Here is a 17,331-nt window from a genome sequence, read left to right as displayed (position 1 = left end):
ACCTGCATGCCAACACACACACGGCACAGACGATCCCTTTCTCACATGCAGCAGGCACAGGCCGCCCAGGGCAGGAGGCGCATGCAGACGCAAGGACCCGGCTCCCAACCCCGAACGGGGAAGAAAACACTGAGGCAGACAACCTTGACACCAGCTGATGGCATACAAGTCCCCCAGGGTCCGGCGGCGGCCCATGGGCCGGGGCAAAGACCAGTACCTCCACGAGACTGGACGGGCAGCATGTGGAGGTGAAGGGCAGAAGGCAGAGGTGAGAAGACAGCACTCCTAGTATCTCCAGGCAAAATGGGCACGAAGCGCACGTTCCCATTTAAGAACACTTATTTCTGAGTCGACGCCAAGCCCAGGTGCCGCCAAAGGCCCACAGTCCTGAGTATTAACCCTAAAGCTGAGTGAAGAGGCGCCCAGTAGACATAATTCTATCCCTGGCATGATTACAGTGAGGCCTAAGAGAGGTCCTTACGGCAGAGGGAAGAACAAGGTACAAATCCTTGGGAAAATGTGGTCTCTCTCTCCCTCTTACTGGCTGTGTGACCCCAGGCAGGCGTTTCCACCTTTCTGAGCCTGTTTTTCCATCTGTGAAATGGGGGTAACGACCAGCCCCTTGCAGAGGCACGCCGAGTGGCTGTCATTGACTGTGTAGGGGAGCTGGAATTTCCACGCAGTGCACCACTGCCCCTGACCCTGAGCTGATTCTGCAGTGTTCCCAGGCTAGCCTGGTCCCCAGTGCCTCCCGGGCCCCCACACACAGGGCAATCCAACAGAACCCTTTTAATTTTACTCTGAGGGCTGTGGGCTGTTGTTGCTACATGTAACTCTTGTCGCTCACCTTTGAGCACAGAAATATGCCGCTTCTCCTCACCCTGCGTTCTGACAAGCGTACACTTAAGAGGCTTTGCGCTTCCTCTGTCAACTAAGCCCCAGGTGTTCGACCCTAAGGCAAGGCATAGCTATATGATAACAACGGGTCCTCGTTTTTTAATTATTGGTTGAGGATCTTTGTCAAGGGCTTTGCATATGGGTCTCATTTGATAATAAAAAAGAAAACCTCAGGACATGGACATCACTTCCGTTTTTGGAGGAGGTGGTTGAGGGGCAGAGGTTAAGTTGCTGGCCCAGTCCCCTCAGTCAGTAAGTGGAGCAGCTGAGGTTCAAATTCCGGTCTGCCTGACCCTCCCATCCTCTGTTTATCAGCTAAGATGCACGCATCCTCTCGTTTTAGAAATGTTTTGCCGGGGAAGGGAGTCAGGGGGCCTCAGCATTTCTGACACGGCAGGAGCCACGCTTCGGGACACCCGTGGGGCAAGTTCTCCGGGAAATGGAAGCGTGTGTGTGTGTGGGTGAGTGAAGGGGGTCAGCCCTAATCCTGACGCCCAGTCAGGGCTGTTATGCCAGCGGAGAAAGCAGAACCCTTTGCAGACAGCCTCAGACGGCCTGCAAATGAGCTGGAAGCAGCCACAGGACCTTGGCCGCCAGGATCATTCCAGGGAGGAAAAGTGACCCTGTTGACAGCAACTAGGCTGGGGCCTCCCGGGGTTCTGCGGAGGGGTCAGGGCCCAGCTCCCTAAGGCTCCTGAGGAAGGGCAGGCTTGCCCATCAACCCCGACCCCATGCCTGGCTTCATGCCCTCTCGGAGGCAGACGTGAAGAGAAGGTTCTGGGGGCGGAGGCCCCCACGTGGTGACGGCCAGCACAGGGCTCCCCCGCGGGTGTGAGGCTCGAGCTCCCGCTTACCTTCCTCCGGCTCCAGGGAAAACTCGTCCTGCCCAGCGTCCTGCCCTTCGAGGCAGGTGGCGGGCACCCAGCCTTGCTCTTCAGCGGTGCTGACGAACCACCAACCTGGGAAGACGAGAGCAGACAGATGTTAGCGGGTCAGCTGTGAGGTCTGGGTGTCGGCGTAGAATGACACATTCAGGCACCGTGTGCGTCACACTCAGGCTAAGGCCGACAGGCGCCTTCCTATTGGTGGAACACAGTGAGCCGTGTCAACTGACTGCTGGGGAGGGGACGGGGAGGGCAAGGCCGTCCTGAATGGCGAGAGTCCTTCACTAAGGTGTGCCCGGTACGAGTCACTGTACTTGCATCGTCTTTCAGCATCTTCACGTGATCATCCTCACTGCTCAGAGGAGGAAACCGAGGCTCCAAGAGGCAAACAGACCTGCCCAAGTTCTCACGGCTACGGCAGGGCTGCGATGTGCAGCGGGCTGTCTGATGCGGAAGCCACTGTCCTCGTACTCTCTGGGCTGTGCATCTGTTCATGTCAAGGTCAAGTGGCTGCAGGTGTAACTACCTGAGAGGCCGCTCACCCAGACCCAGGCCCTCCCTCTTCAGAGAAAAGTCTCAGGGAGCTAGTGGTGGGCGGAATAATGACCCCCCGGAGATAACCCACATAATCCCCGGACCTGTGACTACGTGAAAGGTTGCAGATGGGATTAAGGTTGCTAATCAGATGACCTTCAAACAGGAGATGGTCCTGGATTGTCTGGGTGGCCTATGTCATCGCCAGGGTCGGGAACTATGGAAGAGGGAGGCAGAGGAGGCAGGGGGAGCCGTGGCTACGGAAGAGGCACCACAGTGCTGGCTGGGAGGATGGAGGAAGGGCTGTCACTCACACTCACACACACAGAGGCACACCTCGCCGTACGCTTCACTTTACTGCACTTTGCAGACAGTGCATTTCTTTTACAAATGGAAGGGGAAGACCCTCCACCAGCAAAAATATTACATGCTCCCTGAAGGCTCACCTGATGGTTAGCATTTTTTAGGAATAGACGATTTTTAAATTGAGGTGTGTATATTTTTAAGGCATAATGTTATCTATTGACTATAGTGTAAATGTAACTTTCACATGCCTTGGGAAACCAATTTGTGCGATTCGCTTTACTGTGATATTTGAGGTATTTGCTTTACTGCGGGGGTGTAGAACCACACACGCAATATGGCGAAGGTGTGACCGTATGCACACACACATGCACACACACATATATGCGTGCTGTGTGCATACAATTATCATAGAAGAATTCATACCAACTCGATAGAAGGGCTATCTGGGGTTTGAAGCTGGTGGGAAAAATAGACTTTCACTTTATCATGAATGCTTCAAGAAGAATGTATCCATGTACTACTTGGATAAGTAGTAAATCTTACTTGAAGATTTGACTACCTGCCTGTCCCCCCTTCGCTGCCCTCTGGACACACCAGGCTTGTCTCCAACCCCTCCCGGCCCCCACTCTTCTCCTGCGATGCCTTTGTTCTGACTTCACTCAAGCAGGTTGCCGGGGGAGTGGGTGCGCTGTTCCTTGGTCCCCAGGAGCACCCCAGCCACACCGATAATCTGCATAAACTCATTCCCAGGAATGAGAGAGCCACACGGCCTGTGGCCAGCTGGCACTGGATGGGAATTCCAGCTCCGAATCCTGTCGGGAGGTTTTGGGTGAGCGACCAAGTCACTTGGACTCTGTCCCTCCAGCTGTGAGGCAGGGGTAACAATCGCGAGGTTGAATAATTAAGAACTTTTGGTTGGCTAACCCGGACCTCATGGGGAATGGGAATGGAATCCACATGCTGCTAGGAGCAGAGCCTTTCCATTATTTTTTGGACTTTAACTAGCCATCGGGGTATCACAGAGACTGGTCTGCTATTGATATTAGAGCCAATGTCACATTTTAGTCACAACAAAGCCAGTAGATTTATGTCACTTTTTCCTAGAGGGGATCCACTCGCCTCCTGCTCCCCACTCTTTGCTTTTAACGGTGCCAATGGTTGCTTTGTGGCTAAGGGAGGCAAAAGGGAAGGAAGCTCACATTTTTAAGTACCTACTGTGTGCCCAACACAGGCTCAGACACTCTCCATATATTACCTCATTTTTCTCTTTACAGATGAGAGAATTGGTGGCGAGAGGGAAGCAGCCACCTGGACTGCTGTGAAATGCAGACTTCAGATGGAGGCCCAAGCCAAGTGTCTCGATCATACCCCATCTGTCCCAGACCTGGCCAGTGCACATGACCAGTGGTCGCTGCGAGGGGCAGGTGCGCGGGGGAGACAGGCGGTGTGTCCAGTCCACACCAGAGCCCACGGCTGATGGAGCCTTGGTGGAGACGCCCGTAGTCATCAAAGAAAATCAACAGGGCAAATTCTCAGGGGAATGCTAGACTCTGTGTCTCCAGGTGCTCTGAAGCCAGGAGAATGTTCATGAAATGTGAACCTCAAAGCCAATCGGTAACATCTGACCCAACAGGATGCTGGTGGGTTGGGACCAAGCGGGAGATCTGAGCACTGGGACCAAACCGGGGTCATCCGCCGGACCTGCGGAAACGGGCCAGCCCGATCGGTGACGGCCATTACTGCGCTTCCCCGTGTTCCTGACTGAGGGGCTTGGTGAGAGTGTTGGGCGGGGAAGGAGGTGGTCTGGGCGCCCACCTGACTCATTCTTCTCGATGATGTCCACCACCTGCCCCACGCTGAGGCTGATCTCCGAGCTCTCCTGCTTCTGGTAGTCGGCCACCACCACGTACTGCTCCAGGACCATGGGGTCCACCGAGGTCGGGTCGCTCCCTGTGGATGGAAAACACCATCAGCTCTCACATCTGGCCACCGCTCGGTGTACAGGAGCAGGAGCCAGGGAGGAGGGGGGGTCAGGAGGGCACTCTAAACGGAGAGAGAAGCTGCTAGAGGACTTGTCTCATCCATTCATTCTTCTATTCATTTGCTCACTCAACCACCACAATTTACCACGTGCCTGTCCTGTGCTAGGCACTGGAGGTTCAGAGTAAGATATGGTACTTGCTCTGAAGAAGCAGACAGCCTAGTGGGAAATTTCATTCATTCGTAGCTACCCATCCAGCATCAGCCACTATTCACCCATCGTCATTCATCCAACCAAACATGTATCCATCGATCATCCATCCACTCATTTACCCATACAGTCACCAACCAGTAAGCCATCCACATTTACTCATTTATTAATACATGAAACCACCAATGTTATTCCAGACACTCTATTAGGTGCTGGTTGGGGGTGCTACAGTGGATGAAACAGATGTGGCTCCCAGCATCCTAGTTGGGGTGAGAGACACATATTCAGTACATGTGATCCATAAGCATAGAGGAGAAAGTATTCCTTTTGGATACATGCATTTCTGGAAACACAGGAAAAACAAGAGGGGGATGCTACGTTAATGGAATGGTCAGCAAGACCTCCCCGGGAAGCAACCTAAAGCAGAGCCAGGAGGACAATGGGGAAAGTACGGTGCAGGCCGACTGGGAGGTGGGAGGAGGCCTGGAGCCTTCCAGGACCGGGAGGGAGGCCAGGGTGGCTGACGCCCAGAAGTGAGGACTTCAAACCACTTTTTTTTTTAACCCCTGAAGTAGAACCGCCAAAGGGATTTTAAGAAGGGAGTAACACGTGAAGATCTACATCTTTAAAAGGATCACTCTGGCTACCTCATGGAGAATGGATTAGAGGCTGGCAAAGAAGAAAGCAGACCAGCCCTCTCCGGTGTGGCTCAGTGGGCAGAGCATCGGCCTATGGACTGAAGGGTCCCGGGTTCAATTCCGGTCAAGGGTACATACCTTGGTTGTAGGCTCGATCCCCGGCCCTAACCAGGGCTATGTGTGGGAGGCAACCAATCAATGTGTCTCTTTGTCTCTCACCCTCCCTTCTACTCTCTCTAAAAATCAATGGGAAAATATCCTCGAGTGAAGATTAACAAAAAAAGGAAAAGGAAAAAGCAAAAGAAGCAGGAGACCAGATGGAGGTCACGGAGCTGTTAGGCAAGAGCTTTGTTCCAGGGCAGGGCTGGGGGGGGGGGGGGGGGAGGGGGCGGGGGAGCCCTAGGAGAGGCCATTTCCACAGGACGCAGTGTCCAGCGTGGATGGTGAGCTGGGCAGCCCTGGTTAAGGTCTAAGACAAGCTGATAAATAAATGGAAAGAGACCACAGAATACGAGGGATGTAAAAGATCAGACGAGTTCAGACGCTCCCGAGAGGAGGGGACCGCACTTTTAGAGCAGCAGGCTGGATGTGGTGGGAGGGCAGCGTGACATTTGTGGCCGCCGGACCCTCATGGCCTGCACAATCTGATTGAAAACATTCCCTCCTATTGTTTCCATAAACAACAGGAACATCCAGGAAACCCCACATTCTGTTCCTAACACTCCCAGTAGTGGAGGGGGCGTGAGGGCTGGCTCACACCACGCCGATTTCGTGCTCTTCTTCCCGACTCTCTCGGGTGGCATCCTGTTGGCCGCTTGAAACGGGCCACGGTGGGAGCATTTATACCGCGGAGCTGGCAGATGCTACAAAGCAGGGGTGACCACAGAAAGCTGCCTGTGAAGTCGTTCCCAGCACGCCCCCGCGCTCCAGCCCCGGGCGGCCAGAGCAGCACAAAAGCCCTTTGTTAGAGCCAGGCACCGCGGATTCTTGACGTGGAAACCAGAGCAGGGCATGCTAGCCCGGTGAAGGGTCACCGCTCTCTTTCCTACAGGGTGGGAGAAAACTTCCCACATCTTGTTCACCTTCATATTCCCAGGGGACCTAGAGTACCGTCAGGCACACAGTAGGTGCTTAATAAACATCCTCTATAGTAAAAGCCTAATATGCAAAATGTCCCCTCGACCAAGAGTTCGGATGGGAGTTCAACTGCTCACTATGACGTGTGCTGACCACCAGGGGGCGGCACGGAACAGGGTGGGCCTAGGCTATGAGGCACTGGCAGCGGGCGGAAGTGGAGGTGCACCCAATGGGCTTCCGGGTGAGCTAAGCCACAGCTGCCAGGACCACAGGGGCTGGTCAGGCTCCCCATGGGTTCGTGCAGAAGCTGGTCTGCAAGGTCGGCTGGGAGAGAGCGCGCTGCCCGCCCGGCTTCCTTGTGGTGCCGCTGGGCGGCCCAGAGGCCCACGCTGCACCCCGGCCCACGGTGTCCAGCTGCGCTCACTGCATCTCTGCGTGAGGACTTGGGCACCGTGACTCAGGTGGAGGCAGGTGTGTGGGGGGTGCGGGGGCCCCGGTGCTGCCCTGGGCCCAGAGGTCAGCTGGGACCTGCCCTCCCACACCAGACGCTTGCGCTTCGATTGCTGGCCAGGCCTAGGGACCATACTGGTGCACAAATTTCATGCACTGGGCCTCTAGTGGAATGAATAACCATGGCTGTCTTGTTCACTCAGCACTTAGCACAGACATATTCAATGGACATTTGTGAAGTGAATGGACAAAGGGCAAATGGAAACTTCTAGAAACTCTCCATTCTGCACCAACTCTCCTAACCGGGCTGCCGACAGGATCTGGCATAACTACAAGCAGTGACAAAATCGGGGAATTACGGGACTCACTGTGAACAAGAGAGTCGTTCCCTGCCAATGAGTGGCTCAGACGAGGGTGCATGGGGCTGCTTTTTCTACACCAGCTCTCCCAGGGCTGCTGCCTGCATTTCGCCCACAGCGCTCAGTGCTCAGCGTATCAAAACCAGGCACCAGGATTTGACATACCAGCTTCTCAAACTAGGCTCCAGGCCATTTAGGTGTTGTGCAGAGACACCTGCTGGTGGACTGTGATACTGCAGCCAAGCTCTATAACGCACAGTAAGGGCATAAGTCCTAGGAGCTGCAAGTGTGAGAGCAAGTATTCCTAGGTAAGCGTTGTCATTCTTGTGGTCCCGCAGGACACAGGAGAGAAGGAAGAGGTGAGCAGAAAGGAGGAGATTCCACAGAGGAAAGGCGATTTTATCATCGAGGAAGGGTATAAAATATTCTCAAGAGGCAGATGCCTAATCTACCACAGAATTTTCTAGTTGGCCATGTTATGTTTTGTTTTTAAATATATTTTTATTGATTTCAGAGAGGGGGAGAGAGAGAGAAACATCAATGATGAGAGAGAATCATCAATTGGCTGCCTCCTGCACGTCCCACACTGGGGATCGAGCCCGGTCAGGGAATCGAACCGTGGTCTCCTGCTTCACAGGTTGACACTCAACCACTGAGCCACGCCAGCTGGGCCTAGTTGGCCATGCTTTGATTCAAGATGACATGTTTTGACACTTAAAAATAACTGCTGTGAATAAAACTGCACCCCTCCAAAGCCACCTGCTGAAGGTCTAACCACACAGGAGGTAATTAGGTTAAATGAGGTCATGACCTTATGCTGGGGTTTGTGCCCTTGTAAGAAGAGACCAGGGAGCATGATCTCCGTCTCTACATGTGAGGACACAGAGAGAAGGCAGCAGGCTACACGCCAAGAAGAGGCCTCTCTCCAGACCCCAACCGTACCCTTCACATCTGTGAGAGAGTAAGTTTCTGCTCTCTAAGCGGCCCCAGCAAACCAATACAATGAGCAATAAACAGCAGAGCAGAATATTCTTTCCAGAACTACAACATAACACCGTCCGTCTTGCTCCGCGTCAGTAAATGAGAGAATACCTCAGTAAGAAGAGGGTAGAGCCCCAGCCGGTTCGGCTCAGTGGATAGCGTTGGCCCGGGGACTGAAGGATCCTGGGTTCGATTCTGGTCAAGGGCATGTACCTCAGCTGCAGGCTCGATCCCCAGCCCAGGTCAGGCTCATGTGGGACACAACTAATTGATATCTCTCTCTATCACATCAATATTTCTTTCTCTCTGTCTTTCCCCCTCCTTTCCACTCTCTCTAAAAATCAATGGAAAAAATATCCTTGGGTGAGGTTTAACCAAAAAAATAAAAACAAAATAAGTAAGAAGAGGGTAGAAAAATCAGGAAGAAAGATGCTCCTTAGATAATCACACAACCTGTTACATGTTGGTGGAGGATTTTTTCTGCAGGATGAGCAGAACTGGAGACCACATGAGCCAAAGTCTGCAGGAGCCAGCCAAGCCAGTCAGGGCCCAGGAAATTCTGGAGACGGCTAAGCCTTCTCCAGCTCAGTTCTGGCCCAGAAATCTCAGGGCTTGGCTGTCAATCTTCAGTCCCTTTCAAATTCCAGCAAGAAGGCTGGGTCTAACACAAAGGGCGTGTTCAAAGGTCAGCCGAAAAACAAGGCTAAGTCCAGCATGGGCTCTTCGTCTGAAGGAAGAGAGATGCTATTTCCTACCCGTCGGGACCATAAATAACCCCGGCCCCATCACTGCAGGTGGGTGATGTGGCAGCGGCTGCCGCAAATTAGAGCTTCTCCTCCGACTTCCAGACCAGTCCCCTCATCAGGCCCGCCTGACGGGACACTTCTGTTTCCACAGGCCAGCGCTGTCCCTCCTCTCTGCCGCCCGCCCTTCCAGGAAAGGTCTGCACACTGGGAGCCAGAAACTCTGTGACCTGCCCGAGAGCGGCCGCTCCGCTCTTTTCTAGGAAACATGTCATTACCCTCAGGCTCTGGGGCTATTTGCAGCCGGAACAGATGCCATGGCTGACCAGTACCTATTAAGGCAGACAGCAGCGGTAAACAGGCTGCAGGGGAAGAGGCCAGAGTTCATGCCATAGCCGGACCTCGAGGCAACAAGAACACCCCTTTCCACTCTCCCTGGCAAGGACGGCGTCGGGGCCTGCACGGGGGCCAGAGCTGTTGAAACTGCTACTGATGCAGCTCTGAAGGACACCCTCGGACTCTGAATTAATAGCCGCAGAATAGAGCCAGCAGCAAACATGTACCAGCTACCACATGCCGGGCCCTGTTCTGAGTGCTTTAGATGTGTTAGTAGAATATGATAATCCTATTAGGTAGATGACTATTATTATCCCCATTTTTCAGATGTGGAAATTGAGGCCCATGGAAGGAGGCATCCTTTTTTACTTCTAGGACCTCTGCTGGGCCCCCTTCCCCCATTTTTAAAAAATATATATTTTATTGATTTTTTACAGAGAGGAAGGGAGAGGGACAGAGAGTTAGAAACATCGATCAGCTGCCTCCTGCACACCCCCCACTGGGGATGTGTCTGCAATCAAGGTACATGCCCTTGACCAGAATCGAACCTGGGACCCCTCAGTCTGCAGGCCGACGCTCTATCCACTGAGCCAATCCAGTTAAGGGGCCTTCCCCCATTTTTATCAACCTCCTCAAGCTTCCTGGAGTCCCAGATAAATAAAATAACTTAGGATTCTGGGAGCTCTGAAGAACACGTTGGCCCAGGTGTGGTGTGGCTGAGCCTGTGCAGATGTGGGGGCAGTTAACACACTACAGAATATTAGAAGCTGTCTCCCCTGCCCCTCCAAGGTGTTCTCTGGGAAAGATAGGTCTCATCCACTTAGTAATTTTTTTGTATAAGATGAAGCCACCCTGGCTGGTGTGGCTCAGTTGATTGAGCATCGTTCCATGCACCAAAAGTTCGCTGGTTCGAGTCCCGATTTGATGCCTGGGTTATAGGTTCAATCCCCAGTAGGGGGTGGGTAGGAGACAGCCAGTCGACATTTCTCTCTCACATCAATGTTTCTCTCTCTCTCCTGTCTAAAATCAATAAAAATAAATAAATAAATAAAAACCCAAAAGATGAAACACCATCCAATCATTTTTTTTTGAGGGGGGGGGGGAACAGTATGTGGTATCAAATAATTAATCAAGCAATCAAGTATCCAACCACCCATCTAACATCCATCCATCTATCCATACATCCAGTATCCACTCATCCATCCAGCCATCCATCCATCAATATGGCTGCATCCCCCATGTGGAGCACATCCATCCATCCATCCATCCATCCATCCATCGATATGGCCACATCCCCAATGTGAAGCCCAGGGACTGGCACGCAGATCACAGGTGCTCAGTAGGGTGAACATGGAATGAGTAGGAGAAAATGGAAAATATTCTTACCAGATTTCTTTTTCCCCACATGCTCCCTGTACAGGAAAGAATGGGGGTGGGAAAGAGTCAGAGTCAGTACCTGCTGTGTATTCACATAAGTTAGTCTATTAGAAAACTGAGATTCTCCATCTCACAATATCTCCAGGCAATGAGTAACATTTAAGCCAGCCCCAGGGACCCAGATTCCTTAAAAAAAAAAAAAGAATGGATTCCCTTTCATTTTCTCCCTTTCTTGGAGAAGTGCTCCGGTGCCCCGGGAGGAGCTGATGGGTGGAGGGGACTCAGTCTGAAAACAGGAGCCAGGCCTCCCCTTGCTGAGCCGGTGCCCACCTGGCCAGGCACAGAGGCCCCGCCCCAGGGCTCGGGCCCCCAGACTAGACGTGGAGGGAAAGCCACCCTGGCACACAGAACACGCTAAGACCAGGTAGCGGCCTGGATAGCAGTGAACGCAGCGCATCTCCCTCAGGGTGCCAGGGAGGAGCTGTCCCGACAGCCCAGGAGCTGCGAAAACTGGCTGCGTGCCTACTATGCGCCAGGCCCCGTGCCGAGGACTTCACACACACACACCCAAGCCGCACTGTGACCCTGTGAAGTACGCATTACGTTATTCCCACGTAGGAAGAGAGGACGTGGACTCTCCTGAAAACTATCGGAATAAAGCTCCACCGCCAGGAAGCGGAATTATCAAACATGACAGCCGGGGTGGGGGTGTCCGCATGTTGTCAGCGCCAAGCTCAGAGATTCCCAATTCTCTCACTGCAGCCTCCCACACCCCATGATGTGGGTGGGGCCAGGGACGTGACCTCATTGCACAGATGAAGCAACTGAGGCAGAAAGGGAGGGAGGCGTTAGGGGCCCAGGTGCCCGCAGCCGGCTTCCTCCCGGTGAACCCGGACTGTCACTGCCCACCGAGTGCGATGAAGGCTGCGAGGAGTGAGGCCCCGTGGGGGCTCAAAGCACAGAAGCAGTTTGATTTTTCCTTTGCTCTCCTCCAGTTCCGCCTGGGGCCGGCTGGGCACGCACCGGGGAGGTCCACAAGCCAACTTACTCTTTGGGGGGATTCAGGTCCTCGGGTCTCGTCTCAAAGAACTGCAGCACCTCGTCACACTGGGAGATGTAGGGGGGCAGCTGGATCAGGGCCTGGAGAGGAGACACGGGTGAGTGCGAAGGAAGGAGAGGGTGTCGGGCATGCTCTAGGCCAGGGGACTCGCCCTTGGCAGGCAGCAGAAGCCGGGAGGAAGGGGGTGCTCGTTAAAGCACAGATCGCGAGGGCTTCACCCCCAGATTTCCTGATTCAGGCCTGAGAACGTGCATTTCCAACGGTCTCTGGTGCTGCTGCTGCTGGTTTGGGGGACCCCCCGTCCACACACACACTGGATGTACAGGGTGAGGGCTAAGTAGGTTTACAGTTCTGACCACACAAAACAGTTTATTCTTCTATTATTATTTTTTTCGTTTTTTTCCTATTATTTATTAATTATTGTATTATGTTCCATCCAAACAACTGTAACCCTACTGTTGCCCCACCCCGTGTGTGCACATGTACATTACAGGCATGTTTGCACACATAATGCGCACATATTTAGACAGAACCATAAACCGTGAACGTCACGCCATGTCCTTGTTCTTCCCCCACCCCAGCTCCCCTGGTGGTGGGCGTCACTGCTTAGCCGATATCACACGTGACTCCCCTCGCTGCTCACGGAGACCATCCCGGTTGTTTCTGACGTGCGGGGCGAGTCCGTCCCAGCTCCCGGGTCTGCAGTGCTAACGTGGGGCGGGGCGGGGGCGAGGGGGCTGTTCTGTGGGTTAGGCAGAGGCTAGAAGGCCCCAGGTTACTGAGGTTGAAACCCCCAGGACCTCCCACTGCCCAAGTCCCTGCTCTTCTGCCACCTCGGCTCCTCGGTGAAGGGAGCCTCGACCACCTCTGCCATAAGGAGGACGAGGAGGCGGGTGGGGGACACAGGGCGGGACCAGGCATTCCTGTGCTGTTTATCTCCCAACGGGTTCTCATTCACTCAGTGGTTCAGGGGTCAATTTCCTGGCGCCCAGCACCGCACTGGTTTCTGTGCCAAATGGGAGAGAAGCACATGTGATCACGAAAGGATGGGAGTCGGCATGGCTCCACGATGAAGCCACGGCTCAGGTCAACAAATGTGCACCGAGGGCCCCTCTGGCCCGGGGCCCAAGGACGCAGATCTGAGCGCAGCAGAGCTGTCTCATGCACACACTTCATTACACACGCCTGTGCGGGGACATGCCTGTGCGGGGACACGCCTGTGCGTGCGCACACATTTCAGCAGCAGAGGCGACTCTGCCAGCCATGCCCCCCACCGGCCGGTGCTCGGGAGTGGGGTGGGACCTTCTCTTTCTCTCTCTCTCTCTCTCTGCAGAAGGCCTCGGTCCCTGGCACCTCCCACGTGCCTTCCTGCCATGCTCAGTGTGAGCCTGGGTCGGAAAAGGCAAGGCCTGTATTTTCTATATAACGAGCCTATAAGAGCTCCCCTCCCCTCCCCTCCCCTCCCCTCCCCTCCCCTCCCTGCAGAGTGATGCTCTAACCCTGCGACTGGGCTACGATGGACCAACGGAGAGACGGAGGGGTCTCCAACGTGGCACCTTCTACAGGACCCAGGGGTGTTCTGACCCTATATCATTTATTTTCCCAGTTTTTAAATACATTCACATTGTGCAGCCATCGCCGCCATCATCTTCAGAACTCTTTTCATCTCGCAAAACGGAAACTGTCCCCATTAAACAACTCTCCGTTCCCCTCCCCCAGCCCCTGGCACCCACCACCCCACTGTGTACACATCTGACAACTCTGGGAACATCAGGAAGTGGAATCCTACAGTATTTGTCCTCTGGCGACCAGCCTGTTTCACTGAGGGTCATGGTCATGTCCTCGGGGCTCATCATTGTTGTAGGAGCTGGAATGTCCTCTTTTCAAGGCTGAACAATATTCCATTGTATGGATATATCACACTTTGGGTTGCTGACCCCATATGACCTTTGAGTTAGGCTCTGAATTTAAGCCCCTCCTACCTCCATGTGTGATCTGCCCCAGACCTCAAGTGGGAAAACCTGTGAGCTGGGGGGACATGTTTTAGGGGGGTGCCTTCCCTGGCCACTGTGGACTCAATCCTGGAGTGAAGGATGCGGACCCGGTATGTGTGGCTCATTCACTTTTTTTATTAACTTCGTAGTGATTCCTGTTCTGCAGCAAACCCCCAGCTACCCAGCTTTTCCAGGCTGGAGGCAGAGAGCCCAAGAGGGAGAGAGCTTCTGACCCCCTCCTACCTGCCCCCACTTCTGCCCCCCTCCTAACTGCCCCCCTTCTGACCGCCTCCGGCTTCCGACCCCCGACCCCCTCTCTTTCTGGCTCAGAGCAGCCTGTGTTCACTCTCCTGCTGAGGTTGAGCTGCATCCCGATCTCCGGGGGTGTCTGTCCTCTGAAATCCTGCAGCCCTTGCAGTCGGAGCCACATAATGAAGGCGCTGATTACACACTGGACTGGGGTGCGTCCCGGCTGCTTCGTGGGCAGAAATCGTGCGGCTGCCCCCAGACGGCAGTAACAACATCCTTTACATTGGCTCAGCACTCGGTGGCCCTGAAATACGGTCGCCTGTGCTGCTTCAGGAGCTCCTGGGAGGGCTGGCCCATTTTAGGCTCTGGGGACCTGCCCAGGACTCCTACCCCAAGTCCACAGAAGGCAGGGGTATGTGGCTGCTCCTCACACCTCCCCTACGTGTCCAGACACTGCTGGGGAGACCCTGATACCTGGCCGAAAGAATTGACTGGATAAATGACATGGGGAAGAGGCCCGGATGTGGCCATGCAGCCGTTTGGGGCCAGCTGGGTGGGCCCTGAGGTGGCCATGGTCTCCGCCCAGAGGGGGGCCTCCCAGGGTGCTCCTGGCTGAAACAGGCGGAGGCCCTGAATGGCACAGCGAGGCCCACGGAAACCTCCCAACAGCGCCAAGTTCTCTTTTGGTTTTGAGCAATTCCTAGGAAGTAAAAGCCAAACCAAACCCCCAAACCATAAAATAGGCCAAGTCACTAATGCAGGGCAGCACTGAGCGCTTTGATGTGCCCCTTCCATGTTGGAAGGACAGGCCGACAGAAAAACATGACCCGGGCAGGGAAATAATTCTGCTTCTGTCTTGTGGTTGGTCAGCGAACCACCACCGTTCCCAGGAAAACGCTCTGTCCTGGGTGGGATGCTGGCCCCGCGGGCAGAGGTGGCTGGTCGGTGCAGGGAGGAGAGGAACAAGTCTTACTGGCCGAGGGTGACATGAAAGGTCAGACAGATCCAGCGCCTGATCCTGGCTCTGGCCATTCCCATCGCCTCTCTGACCTCAGTGTGCTCATCTGTGAAATGGAAATAACTAGGCCATCTCAGAGGGCTGTGCTACAGATCAGGTGAGGAAGTGGCGGTAAGGATTCCATCATACGCAGGCTGCCCGGTGAACAGTCCGTTAACCCTCTGGCTTTCCGTACTGTAGCAAGTACGGCACTGTGGTGATTTCCAGGGATGGCCCTCGAGTCAGCAAGATGATTGTGCTAAATAACGAGGCCAGGGCCCTCTCGATCCTCTTTAACTTCAAAAGGAATGGCCCAAATAGTTAGCACTGCTCTCTCTTTACAGCGAAAATCTTACTCTATTGGGGTAAGAGCACTTCACATGAAATCTACCCTCTTAACAAATTTTTAAGTACATAGCCCTGTGTTGTTGGCTGTTGTACTGAAAATCTCTAAGCTTATTCATCTTGCTGCCTGAAGCGCTATGCCTGTTGGTTAGTAACTCCCGTTGTCCCCTCCCTCAGCCCCCACCCACATTCCACTCTTACATTCTATGAATCTGACTCTTTTAGAAACCACAGACAAGCAGAACCCCACAGCATTTGTGTTTCTGTGACTGGCTCATTTCACTCAGCATAATGTCCTCAAGAGCCACCCATGTTGTCACATGTGGCAGGATTCCCTTCTCTTTAAAAAAAAAAAATTATTGTTATTATTTCATCCTCATCCAAGGATATGGTTCCATTGATTTTAGACAGAGAGGAAGGGAGAAGGGAGAGGGAGAGAGAAACACTGATGTGAGAGACAAACATCGATTGGATTGGCTGCTTCCCATAGGTGCCTCGACCAGGGATCATGGAACAGGAAGTCTGGGTATGTGCCCTGACCAGGGATCGAACCCGAGACCTTTCGGTGTACAGGACGATGCTTCAAGCAACTGAACCACCTGGCCAGGGTAGAATTTCCTTCATTTTCAAGGCTGAGCAGTATGTGAGTGCATGCACACAGCACGTTTAGGTTGCTCTCACATCCTGGCTGTAGGGGACAATGCTACAGAGAATATGCACAATGAGCTCACGGAGAGCCACAGGCAGTGGGCACGGCCGAGCCAGAATCAGGAGCCAAATCTGTCGGACCTTTTAGCATCGCCCTCAGCAAACAGTTTCTCCTCCAGACACTGATTTCAGTTCTTTTGGATAAACAGCCAGAAGTGGGATTGCTGGGCTGTCGGGGAGTCTACTTTTAACTTTCGGAGGCACCTCCGTACTGTTTTTCATAGCAGCTGTACATTCCCGCCGACAGTGTGCGCAAGGGCTCAAGTCTCCCCATGTGCTCACCAACACTTTGAAGAGACAGCCATTCTAACAGGTGTGAGGTCACAAGTCACTGTGCTATTGATTCACACTTTCCGGATGACCGGTGGCACGGAGCTTTCTCATGTTCAGGTGTGGGGACCTGCTGGTCACTTGTATACCTTCTTAGTGAGAATGTCTATTTGATTCTTTAGTCCATTTTTAAATCCAGTGGTTAGTGTTTGTGCTGCTGAGATGAAGGAGGAGTTCCTTAGACATCTTAGAGATGAACGCCTTATCAGATGTAGAAGGGCTCTCTCCCATTCCACAGGCTGCCCTGTCACTGCTGATGGCTTCCTTTGGTGTGCAGAGCCTGTTAGTTTGATGGAGTCCCACTTGTTTATTTTTATTTTTGTTGCCTGTACTGCTGTTATCACATCCACAAAATCACCACCAAGAGCCCAGAAGTAAATCCACGCATATGCTCAACGGATTGTTAACAAAGGCGCCAGGAAGACATATGGGTGAGGCCAGTCTCTGCAACAAATGGTGCGGGAACTGGACATCCACACAGAGAAGAGTAAAACTGGGCCCCCGTTTTAAACCACACCCACAAAACCACCTCAACGTGGACGGCAGACTTAAACATGAGACCCGGGACCGTAAAATCTCCAGGAGAAAACACCGCTCCTACTCGCTGCCCGCGAACAGGACCAGGCGCTAGAGCCGCGGCAACAGCAGGGGGCTGGATTCGAAAACTTTTGTTCCTATGGTTTCATTTTTATTTCTGCCTACTTTTACCGCTCATGACACCAGTTTTCTCCTACGGTCCTAACATAAAATATCCTCTAAAAGATTTATTTTGTAAGAAGTTAAAAAAGTGAGTTCATGGAAAGAAAAATATTAATAAGACAGGTGGTAGCATATGGTAAAAATCTTGAAAGGAGGTCTCAAGTGACCGGAGTCTG

General features: G+C 53.3%; 1 protein-coding gene across 1 annotated transcript in view; it reads right to left on the bottom strand.

Moving 5' to 3' along the window:
* Positions 1–17,331, bottom strand: part of SH3PXD2B (SH3 and PX domains 2B) — an 87,649-nt gene that overhangs the window by 18,052 nt on the left and 52,266 nt on the right. Inside the window, exons 5-8 of the mRNA XM_070414404.1 lie at positions 11,822–11,913; positions 10,783–10,808; positions 4,437–4,571; positions 1,752–1,856 (exon numbers count right to left, since the gene is read on the bottom strand). Coding sequence (XP_070270505.1) covers positions 1,752–1,856; positions 4,437–4,571; positions 10,783–10,808; positions 11,822–11,913 — 358 coding nt within the window. The remainder of the gene's footprint in view (positions 1–1,751; positions 1,857–4,436; positions 4,572–10,782; positions 10,809–11,821; positions 11,914–17,331) is intronic.

This window comes from Myotis yumanensis, unplaced genomic scaffold (genome assembly GCF_028538775.1).
Source record: "Myotis yumanensis isolate MYYU_CA2020_CCGP unplaced genomic scaffold, mMyoYum1.0.hap1 SCAF_5, whole genome shotgun sequence".
In the NCBI taxonomy this organism is placed as follows: domain Eukaryota; kingdom Metazoa; phylum Chordata; class Mammalia; order Chiroptera; family Vespertilionidae; genus Myotis; species Myotis yumanensis.
Note: the sequence above shows the minus strand (reverse complement) of the source record. Positions and strands in the feature narration are given on the sequence as shown.